The sequence below is a fragment of the Panulirus ornatus genome, chromosome 6 (assembly GCF_036320965.1).
Source record: "Panulirus ornatus isolate Po-2019 chromosome 6, ASM3632096v1, whole genome shotgun sequence".
NCBI lineage: Eukaryota > Metazoa > Arthropoda > Malacostraca > Decapoda > Palinuridae > Panulirus > Panulirus ornatus.
In genome coordinates this window covers 29,455,172-29,472,671 of record NC_092229.1, presented here as the reverse complement: position 1 = coordinate 29,472,671, position 17,500 = coordinate 29,455,172, and the positions used below count along the sequence as shown (strand labels likewise).

General features: G+C 40.2%; 1 protein-coding gene across 4 annotated transcripts in view; it reads left to right on the top strand.

The window, feature by feature from the left end:
* The window catches only part of LOC139749139 (uncharacterized), a 46,784-nt gene that overhangs the window by 11,833 nt on the left and 17,451 nt on the right, over nucleotides 1-17,500 (top strand). For 2 of the 4 annotated variants that reach the window (XM_071662774.1, XM_071662772.1), the window contains exons 2-3: nucleotides 7,998-8,096; nucleotides 8,420-9,214. In XM_071662774.1, the coding sequence (XP_071518875.1) occupies nucleotides 8,696-9,214 (519 nt within the window). In that variant the 5' untranslated portion in view covers nucleotides 7,998-8,096; nucleotides 8,420-8,695. The remainder of the gene's footprint in view (nucleotides 1-7,997; nucleotides 8,097-8,419; nucleotides 9,215-17,500) is intronic. The other 2 variants (XM_071662775.1, XM_071662776.1) reach the window with 1 other exon arrangement.

Sequence of the window (17,500 nt, the reverse complement as noted above, 5' to 3'; positions counted from 1 at the left end):
GAAATGAGATGTTTGAGGACAATGTGTGGTGTGAGGTGGTTTGATCGAGTAAGTAACGTAAGGGTAAGAGAGATGTGTGGAAATAAAAAGAGCGTGGTTGAGAGAGCAGAAGAGGGTGTTTTGAAATGGTTTGGGCACATGGAGAGAATGAGTGAGGAAAGATTGACCAAGAGGATATATGTGTCGGAGGTGGAGGGAACGAGGAGAAGAGGGAGACCAAATTGGAGGTGGAAAGATGGAGTGAAAAAGATTTTGTGTGATCGGGGCCTGAACATGCAGGAGGGTGAAAGGAGGGCAAGGAATAGAGTGAATTGGAGCGATGTGGTATACAGGGGTTGACGTGCTGTCAGTGGATTGAATCAAGGCATGTGAAGCGTGTGGGGTAAACCATGGAAAGCTGTGTGGGTATGTATATTTGCGTGTGTGGACGTGTGTATGTACGTGTGTATGGGGGTTGGGCCATTTCTTTCGTCTGTTTCCTCGCGCTACCTCGCAAACGCGGGAGACAGCGACAAAGTATAAAAAAAAAAAAAAAAATATATATATATATATATATATATATATAATATATATATATATATATATATATATATATATATATATATATATATATATATATATATATAATATATATATATTTCTTTTTCTTTCTTTTAAACTATTAGCCATTTCCCGCGTTAGCGAGGTAGCGTTAAGAACAGAGGACTGGGCCTTTCCTGGAACATCCTCACCCAGCCCCCTCTGTTCCTTCTTTTGGGGGGGGGGAAAAAAAAAAAAAAATGAGAGGGGAGGATCTCCAGCCCCCCGCTCCCTCCCCTTTTAGTCGCCTTCTACGACACGCAGGGAATACGTGGGAAGTATTCTTAATCCCCTATATATATATATATATGGAAGGTATTAAGAATATATGGTGTGGGAGGCAAGTTGTTAGAAGCAGTGAAAAGTTTTTATCGAGGATGTAAGGCATGTGTATGTGTAGGAAGAGAGGAAAGTGATTGGTTCTCAGTGAATGTAGGTTTGCGGCAGGGGTGTGTGATGTCTCCATGGTTGTTTAATTTGTTTATGGATGGGGTTGTTAGGGAGGTGAATGCAAGAGTTTTGGAAAGAGGGGCAAGTATGAAGTCTGTAGTGGACGAGAGAGCTTGGGAAGTGAGTCAGTTGTTGTTCGCTGATGATACAGCGCTGGTGGCTGATTCATGTGAGAAACTGCAGAAGCTGGTGACTGAGTTTGGTAAAGTGTGTGAAAGAAGAAAGTTAAGAGTAAATGTGAATAAGAGCAAGGTTATTAGGTACAGTAGGGTTGAGGGTCAAGTCAATTGGGAGGTAAGTTTGAATGGAGAAAAACTGGAGGAAGTAAAGTGTTTTAAATATCTGGGAGTGGATGTGGCAGCGGATGGAACCATGGAAGCGGAAGTGGATCATAGGGTGGGGGAGGGGGCGAAAATCCTGGGAGCCTTGAAGAATGTGTGGAAGTTGAGAACATTATCTCGGAAAGCAAAAATGGGCATGTTTGAAGGAATAGTGGTTCCAACAATGTTGTATGGTTGCAAGGCGTGGGCTATGGATAGAGTTGTGCGCAGGAGGATGGATGTGCTGGAAATAAGATGTTTGAGGACAGTGTGTGGTGTGAGGTGGTTTGATCGAGTAAGTAACGTAAGGGTAAGAGAGATGTGTGGAAATAAAATGACCGTGGTTGAGAGAGCAGAAGAGGGTGTTTTGAAATGGTTTGGGCACATGGAGAGAATGAGTGAGGAAAGATTGACCAAGAGGATATATGTGTCGGAGGTGGAGGGAACGAGGAGAAGTGGGAGACCAAATTGGAGGTGGAAAGATGGAGTGAAAAAGATTTTGTGTGATCGGGGCCTGAACATGCAGGAGGGTGAAAGGAGGGCAAGGAATAGAGTGAATTGGATCGATGTGGTATACCGGGGTTGACGTGCTGTCAGTGGATTGAATCAGGGCATGTGAAGCCTCTGGTGTAAACCATGGAAAGCTGTGTAGGTATGTATATTTGCGTGTGTGGACGTATGTATATACATGTGTATGGGGGTGGGTTGGGCCATTTCTTTCGTCTGTTTCCTTGCGCTACCTCGCAAACGCGGGAGACAGCGACAAAGCAAAAAATATATATATATATATATATATATATATATATATATATATATATATATATATATACAGACAAACATATGCACATAACTCACACTTGCTGCCTTTTATTCATTCCCGTCATATAAATTTTCATATATATATATATATATATATATATATATATATATATATATATATATATATATATATATGTATTTCTATATACATACACAGACAAACATATGTACATAACTCACACTTGCTGCCTTTTATTCATTCCCGTCATATAAATTTTCATATATATATATATATATATATATATATATATATATATATATATATATATATATTATTTTTATTTCTTATACTCTGGCTATGTCTTCCTTGTTAGCGAGGTAGTGTAAGGAAACAGACAAAAGAATGGCTCAACCCATCCACATACACATGTATATACATACACATCCACACACACACACACACATATGCATACCTATACATTTCAACATATGCATATATGTACACACACAGACATATACATATATACACATGTACATAATTTATACTGTCTACCCTTATTCATTCCCGTCGCCACCTCACCATACATGAAATAACAACCCCCTCCCCCCACATGTGTGCGAGATAGTGCTAGGAAAAGATAACAAAGGCCACATTCGTTCACCTTCAGTCTCTAGCTGTCATGTATAATGCACTGAAACCACAGCTCCCTTTCCACATCCAGGCCCAACAGAACTTTCCATGGTTTACCCCAGACGCTTTACATGCCCTGGTTGAATCCATTGACAGCACGTCGACCCCGGTATACCACACCTTTCCAATTCACTCTATTCCGTGCACTCCTTTCAACCTCCTGCATGTTCAGGCCCTGATCACTCAAAATCTTTTTCACTCCATCTTTCCACCTCTAACTTGGTCTCCCACTTCTCCTCGTTTCCTCGACCTCTGACACATATATCCTCTTTGTCAATCTTTCCTCACTCATTCTCTCCATGTGACTTAACCATTTCAAAACACCCTCTTTTGCTCTCTCAACCACACTCTTTTTATTACCTCACATCTCTCTTACCCTTTCATTACTTACTCGATCAAACCACCTCACACCACATATTGTCCTCAAACATTTCATTTCCAACACATGCACCCTATTCTGCACAATTCTATCTATAGACCATGCCTCGCAACCATATTTCATTGTTGGAGCCACTATTCCTTCAAAAATACCCATTTTTGATTTCCAAGATAATGTTCTCTTCTTCCACACATTCTTCAAACCTCCCAGAATTTTCGCCCCCTCCCCCATCCTGTGATTCACTTTCGCTTCCATGGTTCCATCCGCTGCTAAATCCACTCCCACATATCTAAAACATTTCACTTCCTCTAGTTTTTTCCATTCAAACTTACCTCCCAGTTGACTTGTCCTTACCCCTCCTGTACAAAACAACCTTGCTCTTATTCACTTTTACTCTCAGCCTTCTTCGATCACATACTTTACCAAAGTCAGTCACCAGCTTCTGCAGTTTTTCGCCCGAATCAGCCACCAGTGCTGTATCATCGGCGAACAACAACTGACTCACTTCCCAATCCCTCTCATCCACAACCGACTGCATACTTGCCCCTCTTTCCAAAACTCTTGCATTCACCTCCCTAACAACAACATCCATAAAGAAATTAAAAGACCATGAAGACATCAAGCACCCCTGCCGCGAACCAACACTCTGAGAACCAATCACTTTCCTCTCTTCCTACTAGCACACTTGCCGTACATCCTCGATAAGAACTTATCACTGCTTCTAGCAACTTGCCTCCCACACCGTATAATCTTAATACCTTCCACAGAGCATCTCAATCAACTCTATCGAATGCCTTCTCCAGATCCATAAATGCTATGTACAAAGCCACTTGTTTTCCTAGTATTTCTTGCATGCTTTCTTCAAAGCAAACACCTGATCACACATCCTCTACCACTTCTGAAACCACACTGCTCTTCCCCATTCTGATGCTCTGTACATGCCTTCACCCTATCAATCAATACCCTCCCATATAATTTCCCAAGAATACTCAACAAACTTATACCTCTGTGATTTAAACACTCACCTTTATCCCCTTTGCCTTTGTACAGTGGCACTATGCATGCATTCCTCCAATATTTATTATACTTAGTTGCTGTCTCCCTCATTAGCAAGGTAGCACACTCAAAAAGGTCACAATATAAGAGTTATGACATTAAATGTGGAGTTGATGGTATTACAGTTGAATTTATGAAGAAATTGGGTGAATGTGTTGTTGATTGGTTGGTAAGGATATTTTCGATGAAGTGCCTGATGATTGGCGAAGTGCACGTATAGTGCCATTCCACAAAGGTGAAGTGTTTACACTGTAGAGGCATAAGTATGTTGAGTGTACCTGAATAATTGTATGGAAGGGTATTGATTGTGAGGGTGAAGGCATGTACAGAGCATTAAAGAGAGAGGGGTGAGTTTGCGGTTTGTTGGAGATGAGAGGGCCTGGGAAGTGAGTCAGTTGTTGTTTGCCGATGATACAGAACTGGTGGCTGATTTGAGTGAGAATCAGCAGAAATTGGTGACTGAGTTTGGTAGAGTGTGTGAAGGGAGAAAGTTAAGAGTAAGTGTGGATAAAAGCAAGGTTATTAGGTTCAGCAGGGTTGAGGGATGAGTTAGTTGGGATGTAAGTTTGAATGGAGAAAAATTAACATCTTAAGTAAAGAGTGTGCAAAGATCTTTCCCCGCCTACTGTGACATCATTGAAAATTCAAAATACAGTGAAACGTCTGTTATTAAAAATGTTTGGGGAATCAGCTGTTTCAGGTTACAGAATTTCTAGTTGTTTGAGTTTTCTTTATATATCGAGGTAGCGCAAGGAAACAGACGAAAGAAATGGCCCAACCCCCCCCCCCCATACACATGTACATACACACGTCCAGACACGCAAATATACATACCTACACAGCTTTCCATGGTTTACCCCAGACGCTTCACATGCCTTGCTTCAATCCACTGACAGCACGTCAACCCCTGTATACCACATGACTCCAATTCACTCTATTTCTTGCCCTCCTTTCACCCTCCTGCATGTTCAGGCCCCGATCACACAAAATCTTTTTCACTCCATCCTTCCACCTCCAATTTGGTCTCCCTCTTCTCCTCGTTCCCTCCACCTCCGACACATATATCCTCTTGGTCAATCTCTCCTCACTCATTCTCTCCATGTGCCCAAACCATTTCAAAACACCCTCTTCTGCTCTCTCGACCACGCTCTTTTTATTTCCACACATCTCTCTTACCCTTACGTTACTTACTCGATCAAACCACCTCACACCACACATTGTCCTCAAACATCTCATTTCCAGCACATCCATCCTCCTGCGCACATCTCTATCCATAGCCCACGCCTCGCAACCATACAGCATTGTTGGAACCACTATTCCCTCAAACATACCCATTTTTGCTTTCCGAGATAATGTTCTCGACTTCCACACATTTTTCAAGGCTCCCAAAATTTTCGCCCCCTCCCCCACCCTATGATCCACTTCCGCTTCCATGGTTCCATCCGCTGACAGATCCACTCCCAGATATCTAAAACACTTCACTTCCTCCAGTTTTTCTCCATTCAAACTCACCTCCCAATTGACTTGACCCTCACCCCTACTGTACCTAATAACCTTGCTCTTATTCACATTTACTCTCAACTTTCTTCTTCCACACACTTTACCAAACTCAGTCACCAGCTTCTGCAGTTTCTCACATGAATCAGCCACCAGCGCTGTATCATCAGCGAACAACAATTGACTCACTTCCCAAGCTCTCTCATCCCCAACAGACTTCATACTTGCCCCTCTTTCCAGGACTCTTGCATTTACCTCCTTTACAACCCCATCCATAAACAAATTAAACAACCATGGAGACATCACACACCCCTGCCGCAAACCTACATTCACTGAGAACCAATCACTTTCCTCTCTTCCTACACGTACACATGCCTTACATCCTCGATAAAAACTTTTCACTGCTTCTAACAACTTGCCTCCCACACCATATATTCTTAATACCTTCCACAGAGCATCTCTATCAACTCTATCATATGCCTTCTCCAGATCCATAAATGCTACATACAAATCCATTTGCTTTTCTAAGTATTTCTCACATACATTCTTCAAAGCAAACACCTGATCCACACATCCTCTACCACTTCTGAAACCGCACTGCTCTTCCCCAATCTGATGCTCTGTACATGCCTTCACCCTCTCAATCAATACCCTCCCATATAATTTACCAGGAATACTCAACAAACTTATACCTCTGTAATTTGAGCACTCACTCTTATCCCCTTTGCCTTTGTACAATGGCACTATGCACGCATTCCGCCAATCCTCAGGCACCTCACCATGAGTCATACATACATTAAATAGCCTTACCAACCAGTCAACAATACAGTCACCCCCTTTCTTAATAAATTCCACTGCAATACCATCCAAACCTGCTGCCTGTGAAATACTATACTGTTTGTAAATATTTTGGAGGAAATGATAATATATATGAGCAAATGAGATGTAAAATGAAAAGGTTAGTTTTTGCTATTTTAGGTTAGGGTTAGGTTTAGTTAGGGGAAAGAAATGGTGACAAAACATATTGGTAATGAAGTGGTATGTATCTTCATAGACTCCATGTACTGTACAACAATTAAAACAATACCTGACCTTCTGCTGCAGCAGACACATCTATTACTGTTGGCTTTCATGGTGAAGGCGAGTGATTCTATCAATATTTCCGGTGCCTGTTCCCTCCTACAACTCCCTTGGGCGTTCACGGCAGTAGTTACCATGACTCGTTAACTCCGGTGCCGCTTGTTAGCCTTTAATGTCTCATTCTTAACAGGCCACTGGCAGGGGGCAACTCTAGTGCAGTGTTTGCAGAGGGTCCTACCTAAAGTTCCTACTGATTACTTCTATCTAATGCTCTGCGTTATGTTCCTACTTACTACTTCTATCTTATGTTTCTACTTAGTGCTCCTCCCTGAATGATCCCACCTACTACTTCTATCATTTGCTCCTACGGTTTTGCTGAAAGGGAGCTAGAAGATAGTGCTTGCTGAGGAAAAGGTGTAGCTACAAAGAATGAACACTGTGGGTTGTGTTGTCAAGTGTTGTGTATGACTAGGAGAGATTGTATGTTTATAGACAGAATGCTAGTAGTCTATGTGTAGGTGATTCAGAAAGAGAAAAACAGCTACCTGGGTCAGAGGAGTGCAACTTGACATCCACTGAAGTGCTAGCTTACTACACAGCTGTCACTCACCCTCATGATAACCAGGCAAGTAGTACTGAGAATATACCTCCATGGTCATTGGCTGCCTACAGACTACTGCCTTTGGGTAGTTAGGTGGGTGGTTTTTGCTTGTTAAATTTGATTATAAACAGGTTCTTGATATTGATTCAGTTAACAATAAATGCCACTCACCATCTTTGTACTGCAGAGCTTCAGCTATCTGAGTCCATACATCATCCTTCAACTTCCCTCTCTAATGATTAGGATGGCTAGTGTCATACAGCATCCTTTTATGTCAGACAGTCTCCTACCAGCTCCTTGGTGTATGCCATTGCACTAATCATCAGGTGTACTTGAGCCACATTTGTGAGCAGAACACTGCGTCCCAACCCCTGTGCTGCACTGGCCACCAAAGGCCCATGCCTGCCATGTGCTGCCATGTGTCTCAGTATGCACACTTTCATTTGGAATAACTTTATGCAGATTTCTGTACTACCCTGTGCTGTGTCACTTGTATTGCCTGTGTCTTATTGTGGTCTAGGCTTAGGTTTACTTTTTCAACCAGGTTTTGAAGGATGTGTGAGACTATATATGCCATGGTTTCAGATGGCAAGACTGATCAGAGAAGCAATAGTGCAGCTTGGTCCCTTTCCAACCTATGGAGATTAAGATGAGCTTCTAAAATCAAAGCAAAGTAATTGTTAGGTAAGGAATTAGCCCAAGGTTTTGATGTCACTTTGCATCCAGTAATCCAGCCCAGACTGTTCTTACTACTATATATTTTGATCATACTTGTTTGTGGTAAGTATGCTTTTGTAGGTACATTCATATCGCTGACTTATTTTGGAGTTGGAAATATGCGATCTTTTGTAATTTTTCTTAATTTTTTCTACCTCTGATGTGCAGAAAATTACGTAGATTTGAAAGTTACTCTACACTATGGGTAACAGTAGTAGGAGAGAACAGTTTGAAATTATACAATTCATTCCCTCTTTGCTTGTTATCTTAATGTTTTCTTGTTTTTTCAGATTATAAAAAGACTCTAGCTTAACACTGGAATAATTGGATATTCTGAAAATGATTTGTGTGGCAAGAAAAAATATAGAAACTGTATTTGAAAAAACAGTGAATTTAGTTTATAAAGTATATTATATGAGTAATCTGTGATTTGTCATTTTGGCAGGGTTCAGGAGTTTAAAAAACAGTATTATCAGTATGTATTGATTCTTTATACTGTGAAATCAAAAGATAGTTTTACCTTTTTTATTTCAAATAAGTTGTTGATCAGATGATAAGTTGTGAAGATGACAACAATACAGGGATTACCACCATTACCCAAAAGCCTTAGTGGTCTTATTAATTTTGCTGGTCGACGAGATGGCAGTAGTGGTGGCAATGTGGGAAATGTTAGTGGTATTGGAGGACTAGAGCGATATAGTCCTCCAGTCAAGCCCAACACTGAACGCTATAGTCCTCCTGTGAGAGCTGATTCCCGCACTGAATCACGTATGGACTCACGGCCTGAATCTGCTCGTTCACATTACTCTGGAGTGGGTTATGGAGCCAGTGCATTTGAACCATATTATGCCAATGGCTCCATACAGGGATTCTCTCCAAGGTCGTCACCACGGAGTCACTCATCATCTCCTCGCAACCAAAGTGGAGGTAGTTCAGGCAATAAAGGTCATAGTCCAAGAGGTAGTCCTCCAGTGCCTGGCTCAATCACTGGAAATAATCCCAGATTAAGTCCTGCACATGGTCCTACCAGACAGCGTCGGTCATCCACACTGGACTCACAGTTGGCAGTGCTGAGGAAGGAGATGGTAAGTTTCTTTAGATAGAATGTTTTAAGAGTAAATATCTTTAGAATAATTGTAGAAATGATTATTTAATAATAAACTTCTGTATAAGTTAGGTTGGTGAAGCCTTTCACTTTTTTCTGTAAAGTCATCCTATTGAGTATTGAGAAAAAAATTATGTGCATTTTTTCTTATATAATCATTTGTCATTATGTAATGAATGTTGATCTTCTCTTTACTCTTGCTGAAAGGATGGGTTTTCTTAGCCCAGTGCCAGAAAATGCAAGTGGTACATTTTAGTTGCTGTGTACTGCCTTTCACTTTGCCAGTCTGTACTGCTTTTCACACTGCCACTCTATACCTAAAGTGCTACAATCTTCTGCTTTTCATATTCCCAATCTACTGCTTTACACATTGCTGCTCAGCTGCCCTCTATGTTGCTACTGCATACTGCATTCCATATTGCTGCTCTCTGTTGCTTTCCACGATGCCACTTTTTACAGTCCTTTACACCACTTTTCACTTTTGCTATTTGTACGATTGCTCTTTACTCTCTTCTCCACTGCTTCTATTCACTGACATCCATGCTGCTACTCGCTGATCCTTTCAGTGCTCTCTCTCTCTCTCTCTCTCTCTCTCTCTCTCTCTCTCTCTCTCTCTCTCTCTCTCTCTCTCTCTCTCTCATGCAATTGTTTGGATCCTAGTCCCACACTCATACTTACATTATGGACCCTAGCCTTCCGTTTTCATGCACCTGACTGAATGCCAGTTCCTAGTCCCACACTTGTACTTACATGTATGGACCCTAACCTTCCGTTTTTATGCACCTGACTGAATGCCAGTTCCACACTTCCATGTATTTGGCTGGACGTCAACCCAATACTTACACTTACTGAGGTGGACTCACCTGGACCCAGATCAGTCTCTGTACCAAGTGACTGCTTATTGACACAACTAAAGGTGCATATCATGAACAAACCACTCCTTATTTTCACTTAGGTGACTGCTGTAAGTCATATAAGTGTGACCTTGATCTCTGCATTGGCTGACATGAGCTTTTTGTGATAGTGTGGAAAATGCCCTCCACAGATCATTACAGGCTTTCCTTGTATTGCATGAGGATTTTATTCAACAAAAAGGTTATTCAGAATGAATCTATTTTTACAAAGTAAAATGGGGGATGTGCTCCAGGGTCATGTTCCAGTCCTAATATTCATATATCAGTTTTACGTCTACTGTCAAAAGTCATACATTATGCTTAAAGTGAAGCATTTCTTGCTGTAGTTGGAGCTTATTCCCTGCCAAATGGGGAGAGGTGATATACCCCAGTGATGGTGGAGGGAGATGATAGTGTGGTGCTTCATTATAGATAATGGAATGTTTTGATCTTTTATTCTTTTATTTTTATTTTTATTTTTTGAGCAATTTTCCCGAGTTATCTTTGTAACACAACCTAATCGGTTGAAAGAATTCACTCGTAATTTCACGTCATCTTTTTGGTGTGATTTGAGAATAATTCTTACTGAATTGAAAAATTACATCCAAACCTCTCAGACTCCTCCATGGTTTACTGTGACCACAACATATACCCTAGTTGCATGATAATGCAAGACCTGCAAGCATCTGAGGCAAAAATGAAGTCTCTACTAGTGGACACCCAAGCCATGAAGATACCTTGCCACAGCAAGGGAAATTAATCCTTTTGTCAGTAGCACAATAAGATCTACACATGCTGGCCACATTGATGCAGAGATACATTTGTAATTACTTGTTTGTGCTGTACATTGATTTGTGATGATGTCTTTGCCAGAACTGGGACCCCAAATATGTGTACTGTACTGTAATTCATTACTTGATATTAGTAACTTTTTTTATAAAAGTGAGCAAGTATTGGAGCAGGTTTTCTCTAATGCACATAGAATTGAATACGTCAGCATATGTAGAGTTATTAATCTTCTTTCCTATGTTCTCTAATTTCCTCAGTATTATTCTACCATTAGGTGGGTGCTCAAACACCATATGTCCAAAATTGTTCTCTCTAATGTGAATAGCTTCTAATATCTGTAGTCATGTCTGATCACTGCAACTAGTAATGATTTTGTTTTCATTTTTTTTCTATGTTGAAGGATCCAGTCACGGACAAAATTCCACAGCAAGGCTGGGCCTTAATTGAAATGAATGTGAATTATTGAGATAATTGTGAAATGGAGAAAGACAAGGGAAATTATTTACAGATTTTTGAGAGTGAAAAATCTGTTTTTTGAAATGTGCCAGGTCATACTTATTGGGAAAGACATGAGAATGTAGCGAGTTCCAAAGCTTCAAAATATAGGGAAAGAAGCAGGTATCAAAACAGCCCACCCTCAAGTTGCTGATGGTCTCACAATAATCATGTGATGCAGCACCACACCGAGTATTGTGTGGTCTAGCTAGTGGTGGGGGGCACACAAACAGCCATATCTTGGGAACAAAAACCAAAATAGTACCTCTAGAAGAAGGAAAGTGAACCAACATTGTGGCATAAGGCAAGGGGTCAAGTTTGGAAATTAACCTGGGACAGTTTATTAGGAGGAACCACTTTCAATTCAACTCTGTCAGGTAAGGATGCAAAGCTAGAACCACCCGAAATGTGAGAGCAGCACTCCATACAAGAACAAAATAATCCATTTTATAAATGGAACAACTATTCAGAGAAGTTTCGACATCTGAAGAGGATACCCAGTTTCTTAGAGGCAGACTTAGCTATTCCTGTAATGTGGGATTTCTAAAAAAGAGTGGATGTTACAGTAAAACCAAGTATGTTCATTGAGTCAAGAGGTGGAATTACAGAACCGTCAAAGGAGAGACGAGAACTGTAAGGAGGTTTTGTTAGAGAGATTGGTAGAATGTGGGTCTTAAAGGCATTAAACTTAACAGCATTTTGTTTATCTCTCTGAGATATTCTATCCAAGTCTAAGTTTATTGAGGAAGTTGTGTTGAGACACAGATCGAGTGAGAAAAGAGGAAGTAGAATTGAAGATGTGGATGTATGCATTGAGTTGTCAGCATATGAGTGCATTTGATCATTTGTGGAGAGGAAATCATCGAATAAAAGGAAAAAAGTGTAGGGGATGGGACAGAACCATGAGGGACACTGCTGTTGATGGAGAAAAGGTGGGGAGGCTGATCCATCAACAACCACAGAGATAGTTCGGCTGGAAGGGAAGCTAGATGTGAAACAGCAAAGTGAGAGAGGGAAGCAAAAAAGGTGAACTTAAGACCCCAATACAACACCCTGTCAAAAGCCTAAGATAAGTAAAGGGCAACTACACATGATTCCCCAGAATCTTTCAGGAATGATAACCAGACATAAGTAAGATAGGAAAGAATGTCACCAGTGGATCTCACCTTATGGAAGCCATACCGATGATCAGAGAGAAGATTGTGATTTTAGAGGTGTATAAGGATATGGGAGTTGAGGAGGGATTCAAAGACTGGAAATAGCAGATGTCAGAGCAATAGGACGATAGTTAGAGGTATCAGAACGGTCACCCTTCTTAGGGATGGGATGTATCAGTGTATGCTTTCAAGGAGAAGGAAAAGTTTTGGCTTTTAATCAGAAACAGAACAAACAAGCAAGCAAAGGTGCAAGCTCAGAGGCACACTCTTTCAGTACTTGGGGATGGATGCCATCATGACCATAAGCCTTGCTTGTGTCCAGAGAAAGAAATGCTTTTTGGATGGTCTGAAAAGAGGTTAATGGAAGGGGCATAGGATTAGTATGAGGAGCATCAGGAGATAAAGGAATGTTAGAGTCAGCCAAAGTGGAATTAGTGGAGAAATGGGAACCAGAGTTGCTTTGTCTAAGGAATAGACAGCTGTAGTAGTGTCAGAACAGAAAAGTGAAGGGAAGGTAAAGCGACAAAAGTTGTTTGAAATGCCCTTAGCTAAAGATCTATTAGTGGATGACAAGGAGAGGTTATCACACTTCCTTGGAATAAAGGCACACTTTACCTCATGGATAACTTGCTTGCAGACATTATGGGCAGTGATAAAAGTTGAATGGGAACCAGAGGAAGGAGAGTTTCTCCTAGCCCAATATGCCTGATCCCTTGCCTGAATGGCCTCAGAACAGGAATGGTTGAACCATAGATTTGATAATGGAGGAAGAGGAGATAAATGCTTTCATTCCTGCAAAAATAATCTCTGCTATGTGTTTAGCAGAGACAAAAGCATCACCATATAAGAAACAGTAATTTGCCCAAGGAAAGTCAGGAAAGAAGTTACATAAGTTATTCCAGTCAGCTTTGTTGTGGTGCCAGTATTTACACTTAGAAGGGGCTGCAGGAGGATGAGGTGCCATTAGAATAGATACATTTATGAAAGCATGATCAGGTGAACCAATTGGGAGCAATAATCTCTCCCAGTCTCATTCCATGCTTTTGTTTATGATGTGTGATTCCATCTTCTTGTAAGTGAAGCAAGAGGCGGTGTCTCAGGGTGTAGGTTGTATGTCCGATGTAGTTTATGTGTTGTGGGTGACAGTCCCCAATATTGCATTGATACTCATATACCACATCAGTTCAATTCAAACTTTCAGAGCGACCTACCATATTGTTGTTCATTACGAGTGAACTTGTTTTAGGATTGTTGTAGTATATTATCAAGGTGATATCCTTGTCTTCATCAATTGCTTTGCAGTTTCTGGTCACAATATCTCACATGAACTCCTCATCCTTTTTATATATTGTTGTAAATGTGTTCCTGTTGTAAACATTAAGACTGTCATGTTGAGGTAGTCTGATTACCTCAAGGTGTTGACACATCGAAGTTCTTGGAACAGAAGTTGCTCTCCTTATTTATGCGCGAATGACATTCCTCTTGTAATTGTGAGTGCATTCTCTTATTCCATTCATATATTTACCATCGTTGGTAGGCTTTTTGTAAACGTCGGTGATGAAAGACCCTGTTGTGGCACTGACCATTACATCCAAGAAAGGAGGTTTTTCAGTAAGTTTGTTATCTATCCAGATAGAAATGTTGTCCATATATCTGCAGTAAATCTGGGGTGTCATGCTCTAAGGTTGCACTGCTGTATTTTCGACATATGACATAAATGCTTGTGCAAAGAGAACCCTCAGGGAGACCCAAAAATTATTCCATCTATCTGCCAGTAAAGCTTCCCTTGTATACATCTGGAAGATGCTTCCATGGTGCAGGCACATAACATTTCTCTTAATATATTTCTGATCATCTTCAGGGGAGGTAAGACATGGTGTTGGTAAACATAATTCAGGATTATATCTATTGTCCTCTCCACTGGTACATTTGTGAAGAAACTCCACATCCCAGGAGTCATTAATAACTAATGCCCATGTTGGAGAACATGCTAGGCACTTGTGACCATAACATGGTTAGATTTGATGTAGATATCAAAACTGACTCCCCTAAAACCAATATTATTACCCCAAAATGTAAAAGGGGGATTTTGATGTGTTACACAATGTTGGTTCATGCCCAGAGGAATCATGGGCCAGTTTTAAGCATCAGTGTATGCACCATCAAGTCGCATTCATTCTCATGCAAGACAGAAACAATAAAACCAACAATCCTGAATGATACTCCAAAGATATTGCAGGAGCTGTATGACACTGAAGTAAACTCTACAAGCTTAAGAAATTAGACAGTGGCTCAAATATTGTAACACTGTATAACACAATTATGAGATGAGTGAAAAGTCTTATAGAAAATACCAAGAGATGATACGAAGTGAGTATTGCAAATGATAGTAATAAATATCCTAAAAGATTTTATAGATATATCAGTAATAAGGAACATATAGGGAGTGGAATAGGACCCTCAGTAAATGAGGATGAGAACCCATTATGGAAGATAAAAGCATAGCAACAACCTGACCAAGTTTTTTAGTTCTGTTTTTTACACTAGAAAGTAACAGCATGAATTTTGAGACTGATAAATAGCACTCACATGACATCAGAATTTACTGTCACAGTTAGAGAAGAGCTAACACAGATAAGTTAGAGACTAATGAAAGCCCAGATCTTGATCATTTCTATCCATGAATAATTAAAAATGTTAAAAACGAAATTGCCAGACAGTTTACTTATGTCTTGAATAATCTCTCCAGTGTGAAATGGTCAACAGGACTGGAGACTAGCAGATGTCATTCTTATATACAAGATGGGAAATTAATGTCCTATTAGCATCACAATAATTGTGTAAACTTCTGGAGTCAATTATTTGAGATAGAATCATAGCGTACTTGGAACAACGCAGTTGGATTAGTAATACTCAGCATGGTTTTGGGGGGTGAAGATCATGTCTTTTATCATAAAATTGTCAATATCTATGACAAGACAAAAGCAATAGTATTATATTCATAGACTTCCAAAAAGGATTTGATAAAGTCCCTCATGTTAAATTGATGCATAAAGTCCAGGCTTTGGAAATTACTGGTTGCATAGGAAATTGAATAGAATTCTGGTTACATGATAGGAAGCAAAGAGTTGCAATAAATGGTGAATCATTACCATGGTCACCCATTACTGATGGGGTTCCCCAGGGATCCTTACTAAGTTTAGTGTTTTTCATCATTTATTCTGATGATATTGATGTAGGGCTGAATAAACTAGTGTCCAATATGCAGATAACACAAAGATCAGCAATGCTGAAGAAGATAGGCTAAGATTGTAAGATAATCTAGAAAAAATCACTGAATGGTCTAGAAAATGACAAATGCCAGTTAACATCAATAAAGTTATCAGTTTCAAGAAGGTAACCTAAACAAATTTTTTTATTGTCAACTGATTGGCCACTAGATAGAAGAAACCTTAGTGTGAGGGATCTAGGGTCACTGTCTCCCAGCATTGTAATGAAGCTGCCAAGAAAGCAAATAGTCTGTTAGGATTTATTAACAGAAACTGCTTACAAAAGCAAGGATGTGATATTGCCACTATACCTAAGTCTAGTTACACCACACCTCAAATATGCAGTGCAGTTTTGGGCCCCCCCTACTTACGTAGAGATATTCTTAGAGTGGAAGCAGTGTGTAAGACGCACACACACACACACCATTAATTTTTCATTAGCTATTTGTTATTATCATTTCACCATGAGTTACATATACATACAGGTACACCACCGATTTTCCGGCACTCTTGGTTCCAAAACATTGCTGGATTAACCATTTTGCTGGACCAACCGTGGTCATGTAATGATAATTCATCAACACACTTCTAACCCACTAATTATTCATGTCCCATGTGTCTGAAGTATACCATGAACTGCTAGAAATTTAAAGTAAACAAATATTAAATGCTTGAGCACCTTAAGATGGTAAGTCTGTCCTTATATTGTTTGAATCCTGTGGGGTCTTCTTCATCATCTGTTGTTAGCATTTTCCTTGGTGTGCATTGCCAGAATAATGAAGTTTTGTCTGCATTATACACCTGCTCATATATGAGGTGCTCGTCAGCTACAAGTTTCACATTCATCCTCATACTCGGCAGCTACTTCATGGTTTGCAGACTGCTTTTTGCTGCACACTTTATTCAAGGAAATTCCATGACGCTTCTTGAATCTTTGAAGCCATCCTTCACTATAGTGATTTAAGTTCTTTATGGAACAACTTAGCCTGATCCATTTTCATGCTACCTGACAAGTCCACTCCATCACTCCGATGCTGTCGAAACCATTACATTATCACTCGATCGTGCCCAGTACTCTTACCATCTTTCATAGTTTTTCTTATCGTCATTTGTTTCTTGGAATTGCTGTCTGCAAAGAATTTCAATATTTTCTCCCTTTGCTTCTTTATATCATAAACAGTTGATGAACCAGTACTGTAGGTGTCACACAGCTTACACACTGGAACAGCACAGTCCATTTTTTCAACAGTTCTACTTTATCTTGGATCGATATAGACACCATGACTGACACTCATATGTCTTAGAAGCAATTGCTAGAGTTCAGCTTCAGCAAAATAAGCTAAGAATCTCTCAGAATTGTGGTATCACCACTACCAAGTGCAGTGTAAAGAATGTAAATGAGCACGCCCAACACACAATGCCATCTGTGGCCTCCCAGTAAACTAGTCTGGTGGCGGTGATAATTTCATGTTCCCTGACATAATTTGGTCCGGACTAAACAAGGTGCCAAACCATCAATTGCCGAAATTCGGTGGTGTACCTGTAGTTGCATCATATAGAAAGTTCCCATGGCTCACTGTGTAGTTTTCTTATCAGGATGTTTGAACACATGGAGCTGATCTGTTGTTGATTGGCTATTGGCTAAAACACGTGGAACTGACAA